At 40.1% G+C, this 21,012-nt stretch overlaps 1 protein-coding gene across 8 annotated transcripts in view; it reads right to left on the bottom strand.

Moving 5' to 3' along the window:
- The window catches only part of celf5a (cugbp, Elav-like family member 5a), a 219,799-nt gene that overhangs the window by 33,496 nt on the left and 165,291 nt on the right, over window positions 1–21,012 (bottom strand). For 6 of the 8 annotated variants that reach the window (XM_061737706.1, XM_061737709.1, XM_061737707.1 and 3 more), the window contains 2 exons: window positions 10,041–10,169; window positions 5,186–5,265 (listed from right to left, as the gene is read on the bottom strand). In XM_061737706.1, coding sequence (XP_061593690.1) covers window positions 5,186–5,265; window positions 10,041–10,169 — 209 coding nt within the window. The remainder of the gene's footprint in view (window positions 1–5,185; window positions 5,266–10,040; window positions 10,170–21,012) is intronic. The other 2 variants (XM_061737708.1, XM_061737714.1) reach the window with 1 other exon arrangement.

Below are 21,012 nucleotides of genomic sequence, written 5' to 3'. Positions count from 1 at the left end.
AGAACCCAATTAAATATTGTAAATTGATCATCCCCATTTTCTTAGCTTATTCTGATGCCGTGGTGAAACAATTGTCACATTTTAATGTCATTAAAATCACATTGAAGACAGATGGGTGTGATGGTTTCCCTCTCAGGAAAATAAGGACTGGTTCCACCTCCATAGAACATAAGTGCCTCAATTAAAGTAATACAATGCATCTTGAAAGTAATTTGGCAAATAATAGAATAGAATTAGAAACAGCTTTTAATATATACGTTAAAAAAATGGGATTAAGAGTTCTCGGCAGGAGTGTTCCCATAAGTTTGTGAGACATATATATATATATATATATATATATATATATATATATATATATATATATATATATATATATATGTGTGTGTGTGTGCGTGTGTTTATGTGTGTGTATAAAAATTCATCTATAATTTTTACTAGACTGCATTTGGTTCACTCCACTGCTTCTCAGATAACACGGGGAAGCTGCTTCCCACAATTAAAATAATCATACTTCACTAGATTATCAACCAAGTTTCAAGCTGTTTGGCTCTGGCCAAATGCAGGATGCGTATTATGATTATTTTTGCTAAATAAATAATGTTACAGTGAAAAAAAAAAAACTACTGAAAGGAATGGCATTGGACCCATTTTATACCCATATACTGTTGCCCTTTTCAATTTATCATTTAACTATTTAACATTTTTTGGAAGTAACAAAGTACAAATGGTTGCATGTACATTTTATTCCTTACATTTTCAGAAGAAGCTTGATAATTTGGCTTTTTCAAATTTGATGAGAGTTATTGATCATTTTTTATTTTCATTATTCTGCAGTTTCCCAATACCAAGATTGATTTCAGCCTTCATTGATGGAACTGTAACATTTAGAAATGGCAATCCCTCCGTGTTTTCATCTTAGCACAGTGAGCGTAACAGCTTTACCTAACAGACCAAAGTTAAACTTTAATGCATTCAGTTCCAACCAGGGACTCTGTAATTCTAACTTCTGACTGGCAAAAATCAAAGAAAACGACAGCAGGAAGTCGGATTTTCTGGCTAGGAACTTGGGTGAGGCTTTTCAACCCCACTTTTGGATTTTAAATTATTCCCTGGATGTATGTTTGGAAAGGTAGCTTACCAAGTAAATTAAACATTTTTCATTTGTTGAGCCAATAAAACATTGGAAAAAAGAACTGGAAGGTTATTATTAGTTCAATTCTTTCATAAATTGAGTGAAGTATATAACTGCTGAAAAGGGCCCGTCGTTAAGATCACAACTAAAACAATTTACCAACAAGCAACCATTCTTCCTTTCACATTTCTTTTCACATTTTGTACATTAAAACCAATTGCAAATGGTGTCAGAAGAGTTTTTAACCAAATTATATTATGATGTGAGACTCAGTTAGCTTTGCATTGAAACATGTACAGGGTTGCTTTAAATATCAGATCTCAAAGGCCATGCATGGTTTTTCACTTTTATCTATGAAAATAAGGAAATAAGCTGCATTAAATCAATACTTGGACATTTTTTTTCCTAGTTTGACAAATGTGTGTGGGTAATTATGCAAGAACACTTTTGCAACCTCAGGTTCTCTGTCTGAAATACAGGTAATACCTCAAGATTCCTCAAAGGGGAAATCACATTTATGCATATTTAAACCTTCCTTTTTCTTCTCTTCACTCACAATCATACAGTTCTGTCTTCTAAGCAAACCTTACTTCATTTTCTTTCCTTTGTTGTGTGCTTATCCTTCCATCATTCTGTCAGTGTTTCTATATCAGTGCCTGTGTCAGCTGTAAATGCTTCAAACTCAGCTGACGTAGTACAGGAGAAAAAAAAAAAAAAAGAAGAAAAATCAGCACGGCTCTATGGACCTGACCTGCACCCCCTCCTGTCTCTGCGCAGCTCCGTCCCGGGATTTACTTCCTACATTGCCCTGCTGAATCCCAGCAAATTGCTCTACAGCTCTAGTGTTTAAATGTTTAATTGAGCCACTCATACCGTGAACTAAGGCTGTGCGTGTGTGTGTGTGTGTGTGTGTGTGTGTGTGTGTGTGTGTGTGTGTGTGTGTGTGTGTGTGTGTGACGGTGCATGCATACCTAAAAAAGGGAACGGGATGGTGTATGTAGAATAAAAGCTATTTGTGCTTTAAATATAATGGATTAGAGTGTGAAGGAGCTGGAGTAAAACTCTTATATGTGACCTGATGAAACCATGTGATTCCTAAATCCTAAACTCTATCACTGTTATTGTTTGAATAGCTACTTTGTTTTTCATCATTTCATATGTACTCCATCTCATACATGCAAGTCTGTCTTATCTGCAAATGCAATGTCCTCCATTCACATGTTGCATTCCTCATAGGTGGACACACTAAATGCAAATGTCCTCCACCCTCTGCAACTCATACTGATATACAATAGAATACATACAAAATACCCATTTCCCTCTACATGAATATCACAAATGTATTCTGCACAAGCCCTCAGAGCTGGGAAATAAGATCAGTCAGGCAGCCTTTGACCCTCTATGAGGACATAACAGTGAGACAGTGAGAGGAGAGATATAGAATGGGTATGCATGTGTGCATGCAAATGTTCCACTCACGGAGCTCTGCTGTTTGTGTATGTTTATATATGCACATACACGCATCCGCGTGTGCGTGTGCACACTCATAAACTCTGAGAACCCAGTGTTTGTGCTTTTTTTGGGGATTGGCAGTAGATCTATCAAGCTGCCATGGCCACTCGCAGTGTTAGTATGCACTGCACTTTCACACCATGGCCACTCTTGCTATTGGCTCTGTCTTATTTATTGTCATCTGTTTCACTCTGGACATCAGCCACAGTCTTGTAGCAAATGCAATATGCAGACACATACATACACAGCAGCTGGCTCAATTTGTCTTTGCAACATTTTGATTTGGGGCTTGAAAAGTGGGAACAAGACCCTTAAGAAGTTAGGGAAGTTTCAGATATCAATAGTCTTACAGTCCTTTTCTTTTCTTGTCTTTCTATTTTTCTTTTTTCCTGCATGCATTTATTGTTTTAATTCATCCAAAAGTGTGGTTAATGAAATATTTCTCCTGAGGATGAATTCTTCGGCGAGCGACTTTGAACACAAAGGTTGGATGGTCCCTGGCATTTTGCAGGATCTTTGCTGCACTGATCTTTGCTCTGAACAGTCCTGTCCTGCTGAGCCATAATAGTCCACCGGTGGTCTGCTAATCTCAGAGAGGCAAGCACACGGTGCCCTCTTCTCCAGCAGCCACAGGATATGAGATGCTGATCAGATCTCTATAATCAATTTACCAGAGCAGGAGGTATAAATCCTGACCATTCCCTCGTTCTCCTTCTTGCTCTCCATCTCTCACTCTCTCAACTCTTCCTCCCCTCCCTTCAGCACTCTGCTTATAGTTAGATGAATAATTCAGCAGCCAATGTGGTGAAAGGTGGAGTAAACAAGTCTATTCCCTAATATCCCCAGAGGTTGCCAAAGAGAGACAAGCGAGGGTGGAGAGCTAGTAGAGATAGGGAGATGGCGCGACACAGAAAGAGGGTATCTGTGGAGAATGGGCATTCAGGCGCTTTCCTCATGACCAGCAGTCATTTGCACTTAGATTGACTCAGAAGTTGTACCAAAATGGCACAGATGGCTTCTAGTGGTTCACTCTGCTCTCCCCTCTTGAGCCACGCATTGGCAGCCATTAATAATGAAATCATACAGGGAAACACAACACCTGTGACATGGGGCGAGAGGGTTTGACGTCCATGCCTCTCTAACTCAAGAGTTCCCAAAAGAAAAACCACGACTAAAGCAGAATATACTCCAGGCTGCTGTATAATACATGACGTGGCTCTCTGTCTTCTTACCGGATGTTACGGACAGGAACTGTGTTTAGGTTCGGAGCGGAAAGTGAGTTGCTTTTACTTTGATGCCATCAGGTGTCCACAGTACTCGAGTTGTAAAACAAAATCAGGGGTGATGGTGGATTTTATCATATGGGGACATATAATTTGTGCTGATTACAAATAATATAATATATTACAAATAATAGCACTGACCAAAACACCTGCAGAAATACTGCAGGAATGACATAGCAGCAGTTAAATGCAGCCTTCTGTAAGCTTTAAATATCCACTGGGCTTACAACAAATACATCAAAACACAACAATAAAAAACACCTTTCTGAACTTATCAATATGACTCTGTCCTTCACAGGATAAGTAAAATGGATCACTGCAAAAACTCAAAATCTTAACAAGAATATTTGTCTTATTTCTAGTTAAAATGTCTCATTTTAGTAAAAATAAATCTCATTACACTTAAAACAACTCATCACTGGAAAAAACAACAATTTTCACCTGTTTCAAGTAGATTTTCACTTGAATTAAGTAGAAAAATCTGCCAGTGGAAGAAGATTGTTTTGCTTGTAATGAGAAGATAAATCTTGTCCCACTGGCAGATTTTTCTACTTATTTCAAGTGAAAGTTTACTTGAAACAGGTGAAAATTGTCAAATAAGTTATTTTTCTGGTGATGACTCTAAATGTTGAAATAGCAGTAAAACCACATTCATTGACGAAATGACATAAGGGATGGAAAGGGGGAATGGCAGTTTTATAGGGGGGATGATGTGGACCGTTTTTATTTCAGGGGGGATGCCATCCCCCCTCATCCCCCCCTCAACTCCAGTACTGGGTGTCCAGGATTCTAAACTTGCGCTACATGCAAATGAGACGCACAGCATTCTATTCTCATAGTAAATTTTCGAGGACACCACGATTACATAACAGGCAAACGTAATCTCAGGCTGGAGTTACATTCACCAATTTTGCAAGAAGAAGCAGTGATTGATGACTCACCCAAAATTCAATTATGACTCTTCACTGTTTCATCTGAAAATTAGATTAAGATTTTGTTTTTAGGTATCCTGTTAATTAAAAGAGGCAGAGGTCTATTACTGGCTGTATTTGTTTTCCAGGCTGCAATGTCTAGGAAGACAGCTGCAATTTCTATAAGTGGATTTAAAACTTTGAAGTTTTAGATGAATCTAGAACTGAATATGGAGCTTTGAACTCAAAGATGTGGACTGCACTTATAGTGAGCGGCAGTCTGCGTGTGTTTTGAAAACTACGTGGAGCGTGTGTGAGATACATGCAACGGAGAGAGCTGTACTCACTGGCATGGTCTGGCTGCCGTGCAGGGCACCGATTGCTGACTGAGCCTCGGTGTGTGTGGAGAACTTAACAAAGGCGCAACCTGCAAGGGGACACAGATAGACACACACATTAGTTCACACACAAGAGCGCAGGCACACAGACAATTTATATACCGGTACATACCATACAGTGTGTTCGGCAGAGCGAATATTTAAGGATACATTAATAAAGGATGTTGAATTACATCTGACACCACAGAAATCACTGTGCAATCAGAGATCCTTGTTGCACAGCAGGCTGCCCCACTCCCAGCATTAAGCAAACCGACAAGCAGGCAGAAGCTGCAGGCTAAAGATTGCACTGATGAAGCAGAAAAGCATGCTATTTAGCACCACATGCCTGTCTGTGCATATTAACTGCAATCTAAACTTACTAAACTCAAATATAAAACACATTTGAGAGTAATCTGTCTTTTTCATAACAGGATGTTGTGATCAATATTTATGAATATAAACAGGAGTGCTCAAAAGGTCAGACACCACAGAGCAAGTACACTTGGCTGTTAAGTCTTGAAGGACTATACGATGAAAGCAGCTTTGATTGTTTTTTGTGGGTACAAAGTAAACAGCTCAACATTATTATCCCAATAATGAAATGAAATATGCCCTCTGTTATGTAAACATTTGCTTCCAGTAATTGTTTCTGGGACATTGCAGTTTTTCTATCTTACTTAAGGTTTAGAGTTTAACCCGGATCAACCACGTTGCGATGTAAGGCGGTCATGTGACCTCCTCAAGCTTGTGTGTATCGTCATGGGTGCTTCTTATTTAACCATCAGCTCAGTGAGCTTGATCTCGACTGCTGTTTCTTTAAAACATCTCACATCAACCACTTAGAGGTCTCTTTTTCTGGGTTTGCTTAAACCTGAAACAGGTAAGTTTTAACAAAAAAAAATGTCCTTATCAAAATAAGACATGTATTTCACCCTACATGCTGATTTGGTTAATATTTACACTAATTTCGGCCCATGCAGTCATGAAATCTGTGAAAAAAAAAAGTAATTATCCTGAACTTAGCTTCCAATTTCGAGTGAAAAGGGTCAAAGGGTCAAAGTGAAAAGGGTCAACGACTGTTTACACGTGATGTACAGAGCTGTACTCAATGCCATAGCTGAACAGTACAAATTGTAACAAACTTTGCGTTTACTTTTGGTTTCCAGTTGACTGCAAATCAGCTGAACCTTTGAACTCCATCCGCTCAAAGAACAGCTGTGGATTAAGGTATTTGTGGTTTAAAGACCTGCTAAGTTAGCCACATGTCAACAGACATTTCTCATCCTCAAAACATTCATAAAGGTCAGCTCCCAAAACATAGGGATTATTGATTACATAACCAGAAATAAACGTTTTATGTTAAAATATGAAGTATGTCTATGAAATTGAATGGAAGTGCCTTTATCCTGCTGTGTTTCTGAATTCATTAGGTTCAGTGGGACATATGAGCAGCTATTACAAAACAAAGTAACATAGATTGTCAGTGACACATGCATACAAATAACGGCACCCTATCCACTCCAAATGCATATCTCTGTAAGGACTTTACCAAAACTGAAGACGGGGTGCAAACCAAATATTTCCAAACACAAGCGTTAAATCTTTACATACAGATACATGTGAGGAGTGAAACTGGGTTTGTTACAGTGGAACAGCGGCCACTGAGCCACCATGTCCTCTTACTATTACATCCTATTTCCCCTAATTTGATTTCATTTGAAGGTTCTTTTTTTTATTATTTAATCTTTCATGCTTTATTCTTCTAATCATCTATCCTGCTTGACCCAGTCACTCTGCCATTCTTTCTCTGTTAATGGGCTTACCCCTGTGGACACCGGCAGATCAAGTTGCCCATTCAGCTGTCAATCCATTGGCCCCTATTGAGATATGGATAGAAAAGAGCTATTGCTCCTGGTGACCTTTACAAGGTCTTTTCTACACTAGTATGTGTTATGTGCTGCTATAATTAGGCTTTTCAGTCTTAATATTTCCTCCAAAGAAATGCATTGCCTGTACCTTGCGGAAATGAACCAAACAGCTGAATTGAATGGACTTGTGCAATAGTTAAAGGAGCACCAAGTGTTCAAAAATAAATAGTCCTATAATGGCAGGTGTATAATATTAAATAAATGAATTTCCGAGACCTCTGTACCACTCTCATAATCAAAAAAGAAAGAAAAAAAGTATACAAACTAAAAAATCATCCCTTTCTGATACCATTTCAAATACTTGGTCTTTGGGTATTGGTTGGATACCAGCTCAAGATATATTTTTTCTTTTTACCGTAATTTTATTTTTAATGTTTTATGATAGTAATTCTTATAACAATCATTGTATGCCCTAGTTTTGTTTAAACTCTTCATGAAGCATGAATAAACATGCAAATAATAATTTCTGTATTTTCTAGCCTTAAGATAGCGCTGTATAACCAACATAATGCTATAGCACCGATAGCTAGCTCAGTCCCCAAACAGGAAGTCCCAGAGTTGCTTAACTTCCTGTGCTGGCTCTCACAGAAATGAAGAAAAATTGAGATTCTGTTCATAAAGATAAAAGGATATCAGATGGTGCACGGATGTAAATACTCACACATCCCGATGCCCTTATTTTAAGCAGAATCTTAGTATTTCTGATGTTGGTATTGGAATCAGAACAAGTCATGCCTGAAGGGTTATATTTTCATCCAGGACAGTTGAGTCAGATAAGTGCAAATGTTCTGCGGCTACAAAGACTACAACTTTTTCTTGGCTGTCTCAATCCTCACAGTGGGGGCACTTGACTTGTTTTGACATCCATCTCTCTGTTCTCCTCCTCCAAACCACTGCACAGTCAGAGTGCTCCGGCGTCAAACCCCCTAATAACTCCACAACAATTTCCATAAGCACTGGTCAGGGAATGAGCTGCAGAGACATGAAAAACCACTATGCCCTTCGCTGCATGTCACAAGGAGTCCATGTCTCTCAGAAGTTTGGCAATCCAATAAAAATAAGTTTTGCACGCTATCAATGTGACAGTACCAGGAAAAAAAACAACAACAAAAGATCAAATTACTTTTTTAATGGAGCTGTTTGTAATGATTTACACTATTAAAAAGAGAATTTCAGTACATTCAAATGAAAAAGTCTGTTTAAATCTACAAGTAAATGCAATTCATTTATTTTTTTCTTACAAAGTAATGGGAGAATTATGTCATGCAAAGAAAATACCCAGGAGACATCCATTTATATCATCAAGTTAATTTATTCTTTAAAAGAGAACATGACGATGGGGAGTTTTTCCAACGTCATATTGCAAAGAATTTTCTGATCTCATTATGTGTATCCATAATATCATTGAAAAAAAATTAGATACTAGGGATATTGCTGAATGCAATATTAAAAGTCAGAGATTTGCGGGGTAAGTGCTGCATTAAAACAGACATAATTCAATAATATAAAATCACTACGTGGACACAGAAGCCTTTCTTATAACCACTGTGAACGTAGTCCATCATTCCATTCATTCTGGCAAGTTTGAGCTCTAATGTGCAAAGAATAGCCTACGCAAATAAGAAAGAGAAATGCTGCTGTGTCTCAGATCTCTAAACCTGGACCTAAAGCTGACAATAGATGAGCTCATGGGTGCTGCATCCTCAAGGCTAAAGAGCAGAGCAGCTTGTTATCAGTGCACAGCTCAAAATTCAGCATCTGGGGAGGTATTGGGGTGTGTTAATGCACACGGCCTGGGTAACGTGAACATATGTCCAGACAGGTGTTGGACAAACATACATACAGTACACTGCCATCCAAACTATGCCATGCTAGGGCTGGGCGATTTTGGACAAAAATAAAATCCCGATTTCTTTCTCTGAAAACCCGATTTTCGATTTTGATTTTTTTTGTAAAACTACAAAAGACAATGGAATAAATTGTTTCAAATATTTTATCTTTATTTTTAAAGAAAAATAGCAAACAAACTTCCCTATTGGGAATGAAGTGCAATTGAAAGATACTGTTAATCCTCCTTGAGTTTAGTAAAGTGACAACATTTACAATTTTCTTGACCAAACAAAGATGACTAGACGAGCTCTGTCTGTAATGCAGCCAGCTGCAAAAAAGGAATATCGATTTTCCTTTTTTTAACATCGTCTTTATTAATAAATCCGATTTAGATTTAAAATCGATTAATCGCACAGCCCTATGTCATGCCAAACCATCTTCTTAGTAAAAGTTCCAAAATGGATCAGTTCACAGTTCAAACCAGTCACCCATTCAGGACACGAGGAGCGTTGTGGAGGGCAAAGTAAAGAAAGATGGGCTTCAACAACTGAGTTGATCAGTTAAAGTTACTTACAGAGTGTTGTTAAAATAAAACATGATGCTACACAGTGCTATATTTATTGACGATACACATTTTTTTTAAAGGACAATTTTTCAGATTCAACATGTCATAAGCTTTTGTCTTTTCCACTATTTTCTTTTTTTTCCCCACTATATTCAATGAAATGCTTTTTTTTTCAACCACATTATTCATATTTTACACAGCATCCATACCTTTTTGGAAATAAGGTTGCAATTATCTGCTTGGTTCCTCACATAGTTTCTTTTGTCACTGCAGGTTGTTGTCTCGCACATCAAACTGAGCAGCGTTCAAATACATGTAATTAAACAAACATGCTACTTGACCTATATACGAGGCATATGTCACACATAATTTAAATATCCTTGCTGTTGTAGACACACATACACACTCACATCCACCCACACCCACACACAAGCGCATGCAATGTCAATTTCTTTGTCAGTGACCTAAATAAAACTGACAGCTGTATCACGGCTTTTACCTTTACTGTTTCCGTCAGGACCTCTTAGGACAGTGCACTCCTCGATGACTCCATAGGGTTCGAAGAGGCGGTAAACATCCTCCTCGGTCTGTTGTTTGTTCAGCATCCCCACAAACAACTTCCTGTCTTCTAGAACAAAAACAAGAGAGAGAGAGACAGAGAGAGAGGCAAAAGCTTACATTCTAATTGACCTCAGTAGTGGAAACCAATTTGAGGGCAGGGATGATATTATGAAACGCTGTCATCATACTGAAACAAGTTAAAAAGTAATCTCTTTGTCCAGGGAAACAAATAAATATGCATAATCGGCTCACGGGTACCGTACAGTGCAGTGACCAACTAGTTTATTTAGAGAAGGTTGAACTTCAATCTTGAGTATAAGTGGGTTTAGTTCCATATGGGCTCGTGTGCTGGAGCTGTGAGGGGAAAGTAAGTGGTCGGAGGGTGGCAAGAGAAGAAAAAGGAGAGCAATGGTAGACTAATGAAGAGGTTTCTTACACACACGCACACCCACAGCCACACACACACAAACCCAAGACAATGGTCGTTTAAAAGCACAAGAGGCTCCAGGCACCTCCAACTTCCTACACACTAAACTGTACAGGCTCAAAACTCTAGTTCTCGCTTTTCTTTTACTCCATGCCTCCCCTCCCCCATTCATTCATCTATCACTTCCTTCTCTCTTTCCTGCTTTCTTTTTTCTCGCGCTGATTCTACACTTTTCCCCCTCATTCTTTTTAACCGCCGTTCTCCCTCCCATCCTCTCTTTATCTCGTTCTTACTCGACTAATTGCTGCTGATCCAGTGTTTTTTTGTGTAGCCAGAGAAATATTTCTGTGTGCTCTTCAGTGAACAATGGCGTGTCTCCCCAGCGAGCATCCAGGGCTGGGAGACATGCCATGAATAACGCTGACTTTTCAATAGATAGCCTGCATGCTATTGAGTCCTGTTAAATGCAGTGGGATCTGATCTTTACCTTGACCTGACACAATGTGTTTACTGATGTACTCTGGCACTGTATGATTAATGCTACAGCCTGATTCTGCCGGCAGCGGAGCGACTAAAATCTTCCCTTTATACCGATTGTTTCTACAACTCTGACCCGTGAAGTCACGGCGGAGAGACTGAATGAGAGACGCGACCAAGAGCCGCTGCTGTGAGGAGGCGGAGAGCAGAAGAAATTGCTTCCCAGATTGCCTACTGTCAGGGTGACCTGTAACTACCGCTGAATTCGTTGTCTTGTTGTAGTCCCTTGACCCAAACGCAAACCCGTATCACAATTCATGCATCGGCCGTGGCAGAGGGTGTGCAGACATGGCATCCAGTGAGGGTTTCACCACTCGGGAGCGCCATCAATGATGCACCTTTAAAATAATCACCCGTGTCAGAGCGTTGTCTAGGAATGGGCGTCCCTTGTGCTGGCTCCTTATTGCAAGTGGCAGGATCAGAGGCTATATATCAAAATGGAAATGATGCAATGTGACATCTGTCAGGGTGGATTGGAGAGCATTTATCTGCAAAAAAAAAAAAAAAAGAAAGAAAAAAAAAGGAAAGAGGAAAGCCCTGAACTGGAAAATGAAAGGCCAAGATGGTCCTTCCTTTTGCTGGGGGGAGAATATAAATTCTGAGGTTGCATCGGGGAGATGAGTCAAGAATGGGGGGGGGGGGCTGAGCTGCAAGGATTTTCCTGAAATATCACCAGGCCACATCTCACATACCAGCCTGTGTACACATAGAAAAGCACACACAGAGTCACTCAAATAGCCACAACTGCCTTTTGAGTTGTTCTGTCCTTACTTCTATAACATCCCACTGCATGAGGGCAAAGTAGAATGTGTGCTGAATTAATGAATGACCTTTATCAGTTTTCATATGAGGTGCACTCTGACGAACACACTGTTAACAGCTTCTGTGCAACATGTCTTAAAATACAACGCTGCATCCAACCTGCAGCTTAAATTTATCTAACTGGCAAGTCACCTCCAGCTGAATGGAGTAATATTTATAGGGCTTATACCACTATACAGTATATCACATTTCAGCTTCACAGCGAGCTACATAAAAGCCTCAAACACCGGAGTCACATTCAGCCAGTTCTCTTTTTGCATTATGTCTGAGAGATAATAATCTGAAACAAGTGCAGGAAGCTGGCTGCAATGTGACAAAGGTGTGACATTATGTAAATTGTATTTTTTTATTTATTAAACGGAAGATTTGTGGCTGGGGAAGAGTTGGTATACATGTTATGCAACATAAATCCTCTTTGAAACCAGCGAACAACGCATGAAAGCAGATCATTGACAAGATCTTTTCCAGCATCCAGGATTCTGCTCTGGCGGCTCTCAACTAAAATACTCCATTGGGAATTCAGGTCTTGTGTTCGTCGCCAATAGAAAACATTATCTCATTTATCTACAACAGTGCGACACAAGCAGTGTACAAACACACATGAGCAGAGTGCAAAACACCTACAGTCATGTACACGTATCTGACAGAACAAGAAAAAAGGAGCGAATGAGGGACAAAAGGAGGGAGAAAAAAAATGTACAAGCAGAAACTAGGATAGCCTTGCATACCCAGATACAGAGGATTAGAGATCTCCTGCTGCGACCACACACATGCTATACACACGAATGCACGCTCCTGTGCTAAATATCTTGTAACTACACTGTAATCACTTTTTCTAAGAGAAATCACCTAAACCTGCATGAGCACTAGCGACTGTAACTGTTGCAAGCTTCAGTTCGCCGGTCACAGCCACCCAACAGCATTCAGAGCTTGACTGTTTTATCTGATTTCAGTTATGCTGCTGCTAATTGCTCAACTGCTGGTAGCTGCAGTTGTAGTTACTGTTAATGACCGGCTTAGCTGCTGTAGAATTACATGCTGCACCACAAATAATCCTGCTGTGTACGTTAGCTCTTTCATTGCAATGCAAAGATGGATACACTCTGTGATAGTGGTTTAAAGTGAAAGGTTTTCAAGTATGTCATGTTGATTTCATTGCAAACTAGGACTTCTGGAAAAAGTTTAGACCTAGAAACCCCAGCCTGAGCAGGATGCACATCCTTGATTTGCAATATCAGCTTGATTTTCACCAGGTCTCTATCCATTTCATCATTCAGTTAAAGAAGCACAATGTAACTTTCAGCTTTTGTTGAGTTTGGCAGCTCCTTTGGACAAAAGTGGTAGTGCTTTACCAGTAGTGTGGAAGGGTTCCTACCATGCTCCTCCAAGTTACATAGTGCCAGTGAAGGCGATACAGACCCCTCAGACCATGACAGAGGTGTCATTAAACCTGTTGGAAGTTGATGTACCATCACCATGACTCTGGAAATATTATATTAAGGTGGAAAAGTTACATAGTGCTGCTTTAAAGTCATGGCTCAAAGAGGGTTCCCAAATGTATTTTTTCTTTTTTTTTTGTGCGAAACTGTCAATCACTCACAATCCTGACACATACTGGACATGTGGAAATGTTTAAACATTATTCAAGCAAATGCTGTTTTGGACAGATCTTCTCTCCTTTTTCCCCTCTTCAAAAACAGGTGCCTCGTCTTCCTGTTCTGCTTACGCCCTCCAATCACATTCAATTTACTAAACAGATGCTTGTTTAGAATAAATGCAATGGAAATTATACTCTACAAAAATTGGCAGTGTGCTGCCTGATTGGAGGAATTGAAGATTTCTAGAGCCTTTTCTAACCCCTACGACTCAGTCCGGACAGACAATTGAATCTCTAATACATCATATCTCAGTTCTCTATTCTGTATTCTGACCACATACATGATAAACAACAAGACTCATTCTTACCATATGCATCTGCTCAGTATCTCTGCATAATATCGTATTCATTAAGAGACTTTTTTTTTTTTTCCCTCTGCTGGAAATTTTACGGATCTCCTGCTCATATAGTGCACATGCACTACTGTACGCCATGTGCGCCATACTGAATGCTTATTACAATCTGTTTTATGATTACACAGGAGACTGCTGTGGATTTTGAGGATTTTAACTGAGACCTACTGTAGAGTAATGTGGCAGAGTGGTCGCTTCTGTAACACGAGAATAAAGAGATAATCTGGGGAAGCAGAGAGGGAGAATGAGCAAGAAAGGTAAGGAGAGATGGTGAGTGCGAGCATGTGGTAGAGTGAGGGCAATGTGCCCATACAGTAAGTTGCTGGGCCTACAGTCCTGCAATCCTTGATAAGCTGGGAAGAATGAAAAAAGCTGCACCACCTGTGTTGGTAAATCACTGCGAGTGGTGGAGAGGATGCGGAAAGGGCAGAAAACTGAGAGGCAAAGGCACAAGTCTCGTGGGATGGAGGTTTGAAGGCAAGCACACCAAACCGCTTTACGTGCTCTCTGGTTTACACATTTCTTCTCTCTGTCTGTATATTTCTCAGTTGTCACATCGGCAAGGAAATGAGGATGGAAGGAGCGAGAGGGATATTGTGACAAAGGGAGAGGGTGCGCTATGGAGAAAAAGTACTTGTCACAAAGATGGCTAGGTTGCTATGACGACTACTTATACAGCACGCTGTCAGTCATGTTTCATTGGAGTTAGGAGAGGTAGAAATGAATGAAAGGAGGAGAGGAACTAGCAAAGGAGGAGCCGTGAATAGGTCATTTTTCCATCTGTCTGCTGAGCCAGAGTGCAAATTTGACTGTCAGACTTGCAGATAAGGACAAATTATGAACAATATTAGCTGGCTGATAAAAGGGAACAATAATGAATGGATAAATATATTAAAACCGAATGAGATAGCATCCAGGCAGAAACAGGGGCCCTCCATAAGCCATCCAGGTTTTGTCATTTGGAATGGAAGATAAAAGCTGGAGGGGCGCCGTGGATGGGAAGGATCAACCGTATTAAAGCTAGCTGCTGTAGCATACTTTCTCATTGAAAGAAAGAAGGAATCAAAATCACTTTGTAGAATGAAACGTTGTGGCTTACTCCCTCCTTCATGAGCCTATTATACTTCTCCAGTGAGCAGGATGCCACACAATAACCGTGTCAGCATGTGTTCAAGCATAAAAAACATAGACAGAATGGACTGAAATTAATTAACCCTACGAGATCACAGTGCTTAGCCAGTGGAATTTAATCCAATTTATTACATATAGGGATCTAACTAGGGTTGTGTTTGCATTAATGAGATGGGGAATGTGTGTAGATGCACTAAGCGATAGGAGCGACAGAATCCAACAATGGAAGGAGTCTGGGTTTTGCCACGGCCTTAGGGTAAGGAAACCTAAATTAACTCCTGAATAATGAGCCTTTATGTACTGCATTATCACCAGAGAGACCATGCATGCATACTTTGTCCTATCACTGGCGTCACTTCGGAAACAGGAGGATTGTTGGTTCCAGCAGAGCACCTTTAACTCAAAAAGAAAAGTGGGCTGATACAGTAGATTGTTTACCAATTTTTAAACTAAATTAGCATCCCTGGGTGTATGCATTGTATTTGCAGCTGTCTTTTGAAGTTTGTGTTCTAAACCACTGAGTTGACAGCACAAAACCGTAAAGGCCTACCATGTGCATGCCTTAATGAGGCAGCTTATTAGTGCTGTTTCCCTCACAACTTCAGAGATGTTGCTTGGAAACAGCACCACAAACAAAACATTGCTGTAGTTCTAACCAAAAAGCCATCAAACCTAGTGTTCCCTGATGTGCAGTTTCCACTTTCCTATTGAAACATATATGGATGAATAAAGAATGAAACACAGACTTGACCAAATTATTTGTTTATGAATGCTAAAAATGTTAATTATATTTCACTCTGGTGCTTGCCATAGTAGCCCTTAACATCCACTACCTTTACATCCATGTATTCAGTCAATAATTCAGTTCTGACATGTTCTCTTTAATTGCAGACCTGCTTCTCTTCCCTCTCACTTCACCAACAGTGACAGCAGCTGGATTTCATGTCATAGTTTCATCATTTTGGTGTAAGGCTGCTGGTTTCTTAGCTCAGCTGTAACCCATAAGAGCCACCAGTGAAAATTCAATATGCTGCATGAAGACCTTGATGCTGTGGAGATGGTGCACACACCTCACTCCACCAATGCATTTACACGCACACATTTGATCATATATTCATGCATCTTTCAAACATCTGGCACAATAATCACAAATATAACATTTTGAAACACTCACATAAATGTAATCTAAGATTAGAAAGGCTTGCAAATATAAACAACTATAAGGAACTACAGGGACACAAAAACACAAACAGTGAGTTTAGTTGTTAACGTACTGTATACAAACCAATATGTGATACCAATATGCAAAACACATTATGCAAACAAACATCACAGCAAGGAGTAGGAGGTGGTGGTTGGAAACGCTTGCATCACAGCCCTTATGGCATGTTAATCGGGCTAAAGAGCTTGACATCAAGCTGTAATGTGTTAATGAGCAGCAGCCTCGCAGGGAAAGAGAGCTTCTTTCAAAGTGTATGTCCTCAATGCACATCAACCGAGTTGATTCCTTCTCAGAGAAGTTTTGGAGAACATTGATCATCAATTCACTCTGTGGTTCCAGCAGACACATTGATGGATATCATAAATGACACTAAAAAGACTCACTCACAAGTCATGGGATCACTTGTGTATACACTTGTGTATATACAAGCAAAAACAAATATAAAGTACAAACAGGACACCCTGTATGCCACTGAGTTTGTCTCTGGAGCAGTCCAAAGATTGAGTGATCTAATAGCTGCACTGTTCAGTATTGCTGGATGGGGATTAGGTTCATGTTGGCGCTGACTAAAGACTTGAACATACATTTGCAGATTTGCAACTTGGTTCTCCTTTCCATGCACTCTAAAACCTCTGGGGTGTGCAAGTGTTGCAGTACATGGGAGTTTTGTGGACTCCTAAATTCTGTTTCAGTTTGAGTGAGCTCATCATCAAGCTGACATCTTATGCTCTAACTTGGGACACAACAGCTAAAAGAAAGATAATATAAAGGGAGAAATTGCTTAAAATATTTTATCTCCACCATATACCTCACAGCAAATTTACTCTCGGTATGATGAAAGATGTTCAATATTACACACAGCTTTGTGCCGACTTCTGCGTATTATAGTTGTGGTCATAAATCCTGAACCATCTTTGCAATATGCACAAGTACTTACTGTACGTAAACATTAACAATATGGTAGTGGCTATTCATATTGTCTCCATTCATAATGCCATGTGAAAGGCATTTTGGCATTTGTCATGTTATGGATTTTCTCCTCTGTATTATTTTCTTTTATCCAGCTTATTGCCATCCTTCTCTCCATTCAGTTTCTGTACAGTAAAACAAGCCTTTTACCTTTGGCAGTATTTAACACAGAGCTAGCCTATTTCTTAATTATTTTCTCATCGCTCCACTGACACTGATTCATGAGGGTAACGCTGGATGCACCGCCTTCGCCGGCCCCTTCAACCAACCCATGCTTCCCAACCTCTACACTCAAATCCTCTTTCCTGCTTTTCTCCTCCTCATACTAGTGATACTCTCAGCTTTACTCATGTCTTTTGTATTTCACTGCCCCACCAGATTTTTTGTCCTTCTCTTTCTGCTCAATATCCCCAGCTCTAATCATTTTTTCACATCATCCATCAATCCATTAACTTGCTAATCTGAGTTTGGGTCATGGGAGAAACAGCCTGATCAAACAGGTCCAGTCCTCCCACTCTCTGGTCACCTCCTCTACTTCCTCAACAGAGGTGTTCCTAAATTACCTGAAATACATAATCCCTTAAGCATGTCCAAGGTTTGTCCAAGCCTACATCTAGTTGAATATGCCCATAAAACCGCACCAGCGAGACGCCCAGGAGACATCCTAAATAGATGCAGGAAGAAGAATCCCATACTCCCCAAAAATATGCTGAAATTGATTAATTGATTAATTGATTGGTTAAATGCCTTCTACAAGTCCACAAAACACATGTGGACTGGTTGAGCAAACTCCCATTCCCAAATCTGGGAGCCCAGCAAGAGTATAGAGCTGGACCAGTGTTCCACTGCCTTGGCCGAACCTGAATTGCTCCTCCTGAATCTGAGTTTTGACCATCAATTGGACTCTCTTTTCTTTACACCCCTCCAGAGACCTTACCAGGGAGACTCAGTAGTGTGATTCCACTGTAACTGAAACATACCCTACGGTCCCATTCTGATAAAGGGGAATCGCCACTCCAGTATACAGATACTGAGGCGGCAGTATCTGTATCTCAGTATCTCAGTATCAATACAGCATATCAACCAAGACAGCCCTACAACATCCAGAGCCCTGAGGAACTCAGGGCAGACTTCATTCATTCCTACTGCTGTGGAGCAACCTCAACTCCAATAATGGCAGACCACACTTCAGGTCCACAGACTCAACTTCCTCTATGGAAGATATGTTGGTGGGATTGACAAGATCCTCCAAGTATTCCTTCCACTGCTTGATATCCTCCCTCCTTGGTCAATACAAAATGTAATGTATGGTCAATACATATTGACCATGTATTGGTGGTGTTTCACCAATACATGGTCTTGGTGAAACACTGTTTTCCCTGCCTGAGCCAGAATCTTCTCTGGGCAGATTGAAAGTTCCTGGCCATGGCCTCACTGAACTCCTTTCACACCTTTTGTCCTCAGCAACCACCAAGGTTGCAGACAGCCTTCTCACCTGGGACATCCACCGGTAAGTTTGAACATTGCAGCCACAGCAGGCCCCCACAACTTTGACGTAACAACGACAATGTAAGATAGCCTAGTCAAACTCATTGTCACCTACATCCCCTGGGAGGCAGTTCAAGATCTGTCTGAGGTGGGAGTTGAAGACCTTGCAGACAGGCTCTTCAACCACATGCCCCTGCTACTCTTCTCACACAGCACCTGATTCATCTGGCTCTTCCTGCAGGCGGTGGGCCTAAAGGACACTGTGTTCCTTTGAATCACTCTTGACAATATAGCCCAGACAGTATAGCTCTTGTGATCATTCAGGTATGCAAACCCCTCTACCACTAAAAGGTGGTGATTCTTTCTCTCATATTTCTTTGTGATTATCTTGGATGGCTAATGGGTTACCTTCATAGTAACTCATGAGCCTTCATGCCTGTTCTCAAATGATTATCTCTGTCTTGAGGATAAACAAAATGCTCTGCAGCAACTGACAATGAGCTCCATACACTGAGCTAAACTGAGCCTCATTTGAAGTCTGCCCCATGATATCCTCTCACCTCAAGACAAGTGCTCTACATTTAGTTAAATATTACTCCACAAAAAAACACAATGCCTAAAGTTGTAGTGCTGCTCAACTACTACTGGCAATAAAACAGTGAAAGAGGTGCAGGGCCAAAAAAAGAAACGAAAAACATGAGGAAAAAAGGCCTGTGAATGTGTGAGAGAAAGCAGAATGAACTGGCGGCTTAGGAGATACAGAGGGACCGAGGGACCATGGCCAGCTCCAGCTCAAGAGAGAGTGAGGATGTACCAGAATACTGGCTATCTCTCCAAAGCTTTGTCTGCAAGAGCAACTGAGCTGGCAGATGACTCTGCTGCACATGGACAAAAGAGGCTTACAGGCCACCCTGCTTGTCAGCTTTCCCCCAGCCAGAAGTGTGGGAGCTGTAGGGGAGTATAGGGTGCACTCAAGCACTCACCTGACTAGACCTTGGTAAAAGTGAATTCAGATTTGCTCCATGTGTATGGCATCAGCCAGTCGCTTCAGTTTGTATAAATTCCAGCTCAGTACAGAGCATGTCTTTCCTCTACAAAAAAAAAAACTGCAGTGTTAACAGTTATGAGATGGGTGGGGAGAGGGAGTGGGGCGAATGATGTATGAGTTAAAGCTGCAAATTCAAAAATAAATACATAAGCCCTAAAGCATATCGGTGGCGTACTTGTATATTTATCAATTTCCATATTATTAGCTGGAGCTGATTTTTGATAGTAGGCAAGATGATAAACTTAGACATTCCCAACATTTTCTGCTGTGTGCTTTTTGTATGCATGGTCTCTGTGGCAACGATGTGACTGGAGGGGGAGAGCCTAACCCTGTCAGTCACACTGACAGCCGAACTGTCTAATCTGCTCTCTATTGGTGATGTTGCTATTTAATTAGGCTAGAAGGTCAATCAGCACCATTTCAAAGGATGTGGTTTCACTGAAAGCTTTTCATAATCCAGAACAGCCATAGTGTTTTAAGAGTCCAGGGGTGGCTTCTTTACCCTGTTTGTCTTTTTTTTTTTATTTCCGCTTGTTTGAATAATCCCATGAATAAATCCCATTATCTTATATCATTCTCATATATATATACATACATATGTATATATATATATATATATATATATATATATTAGTGATGCACCTCATCACATATATCACATATATATACACACACATATATATATATATATATATATATATATATATATATATATATATATATATATATATATATATATATATATATATATATATATATATATATATATATATATATATATATATATATATATATATATATATATATATATATATATATATATATACATATATATATATTAGTGATGCACCGAATGTTAGGTAACCGAAATTGTTCGGCCGAAAATAGCAAAAAAACACTTTCGTGTTGGGTGGAATAATTAGGGAAAAAAACAAACTATTAATTAATAACGGCGTGTTTAGATGACGCAATCAAACAGCGAACAGCGTGGGGAGAGGGGCGTGCGGTGTTAAATGCAGCAAACATGTCAGCATGTCAGCTCATTAGTTGGATGTGGGGAAAACACCAGAACACAAGAAATGATCCAGGCTGAGTTGGATTTGGGAAAGCCGCTTGGTGATGGAGACGGTCACGGGACGCACGAGATCGGGGAGAGAGTGCAGAGAAAAGGTCCTGTACTACCGATGCAGTGCGCGAACCCTCACTGTCATTGTTTGACGATATCCTCCAAGAAAATAACGCAGATTTTTACAATT

Source organism: Cololabis saira, chromosome 13, assembly GCF_033807715.1.
Source record: "Cololabis saira isolate AMF1-May2022 chromosome 13, fColSai1.1, whole genome shotgun sequence".
Classification (NCBI taxonomy): Eukaryota; Metazoa; Chordata; class Actinopteri; order Beloniformes; family Belonidae; genus Cololabis; species Cololabis saira.
This window is presented reverse-complemented; position numbering and strand designations above follow the sequence as displayed.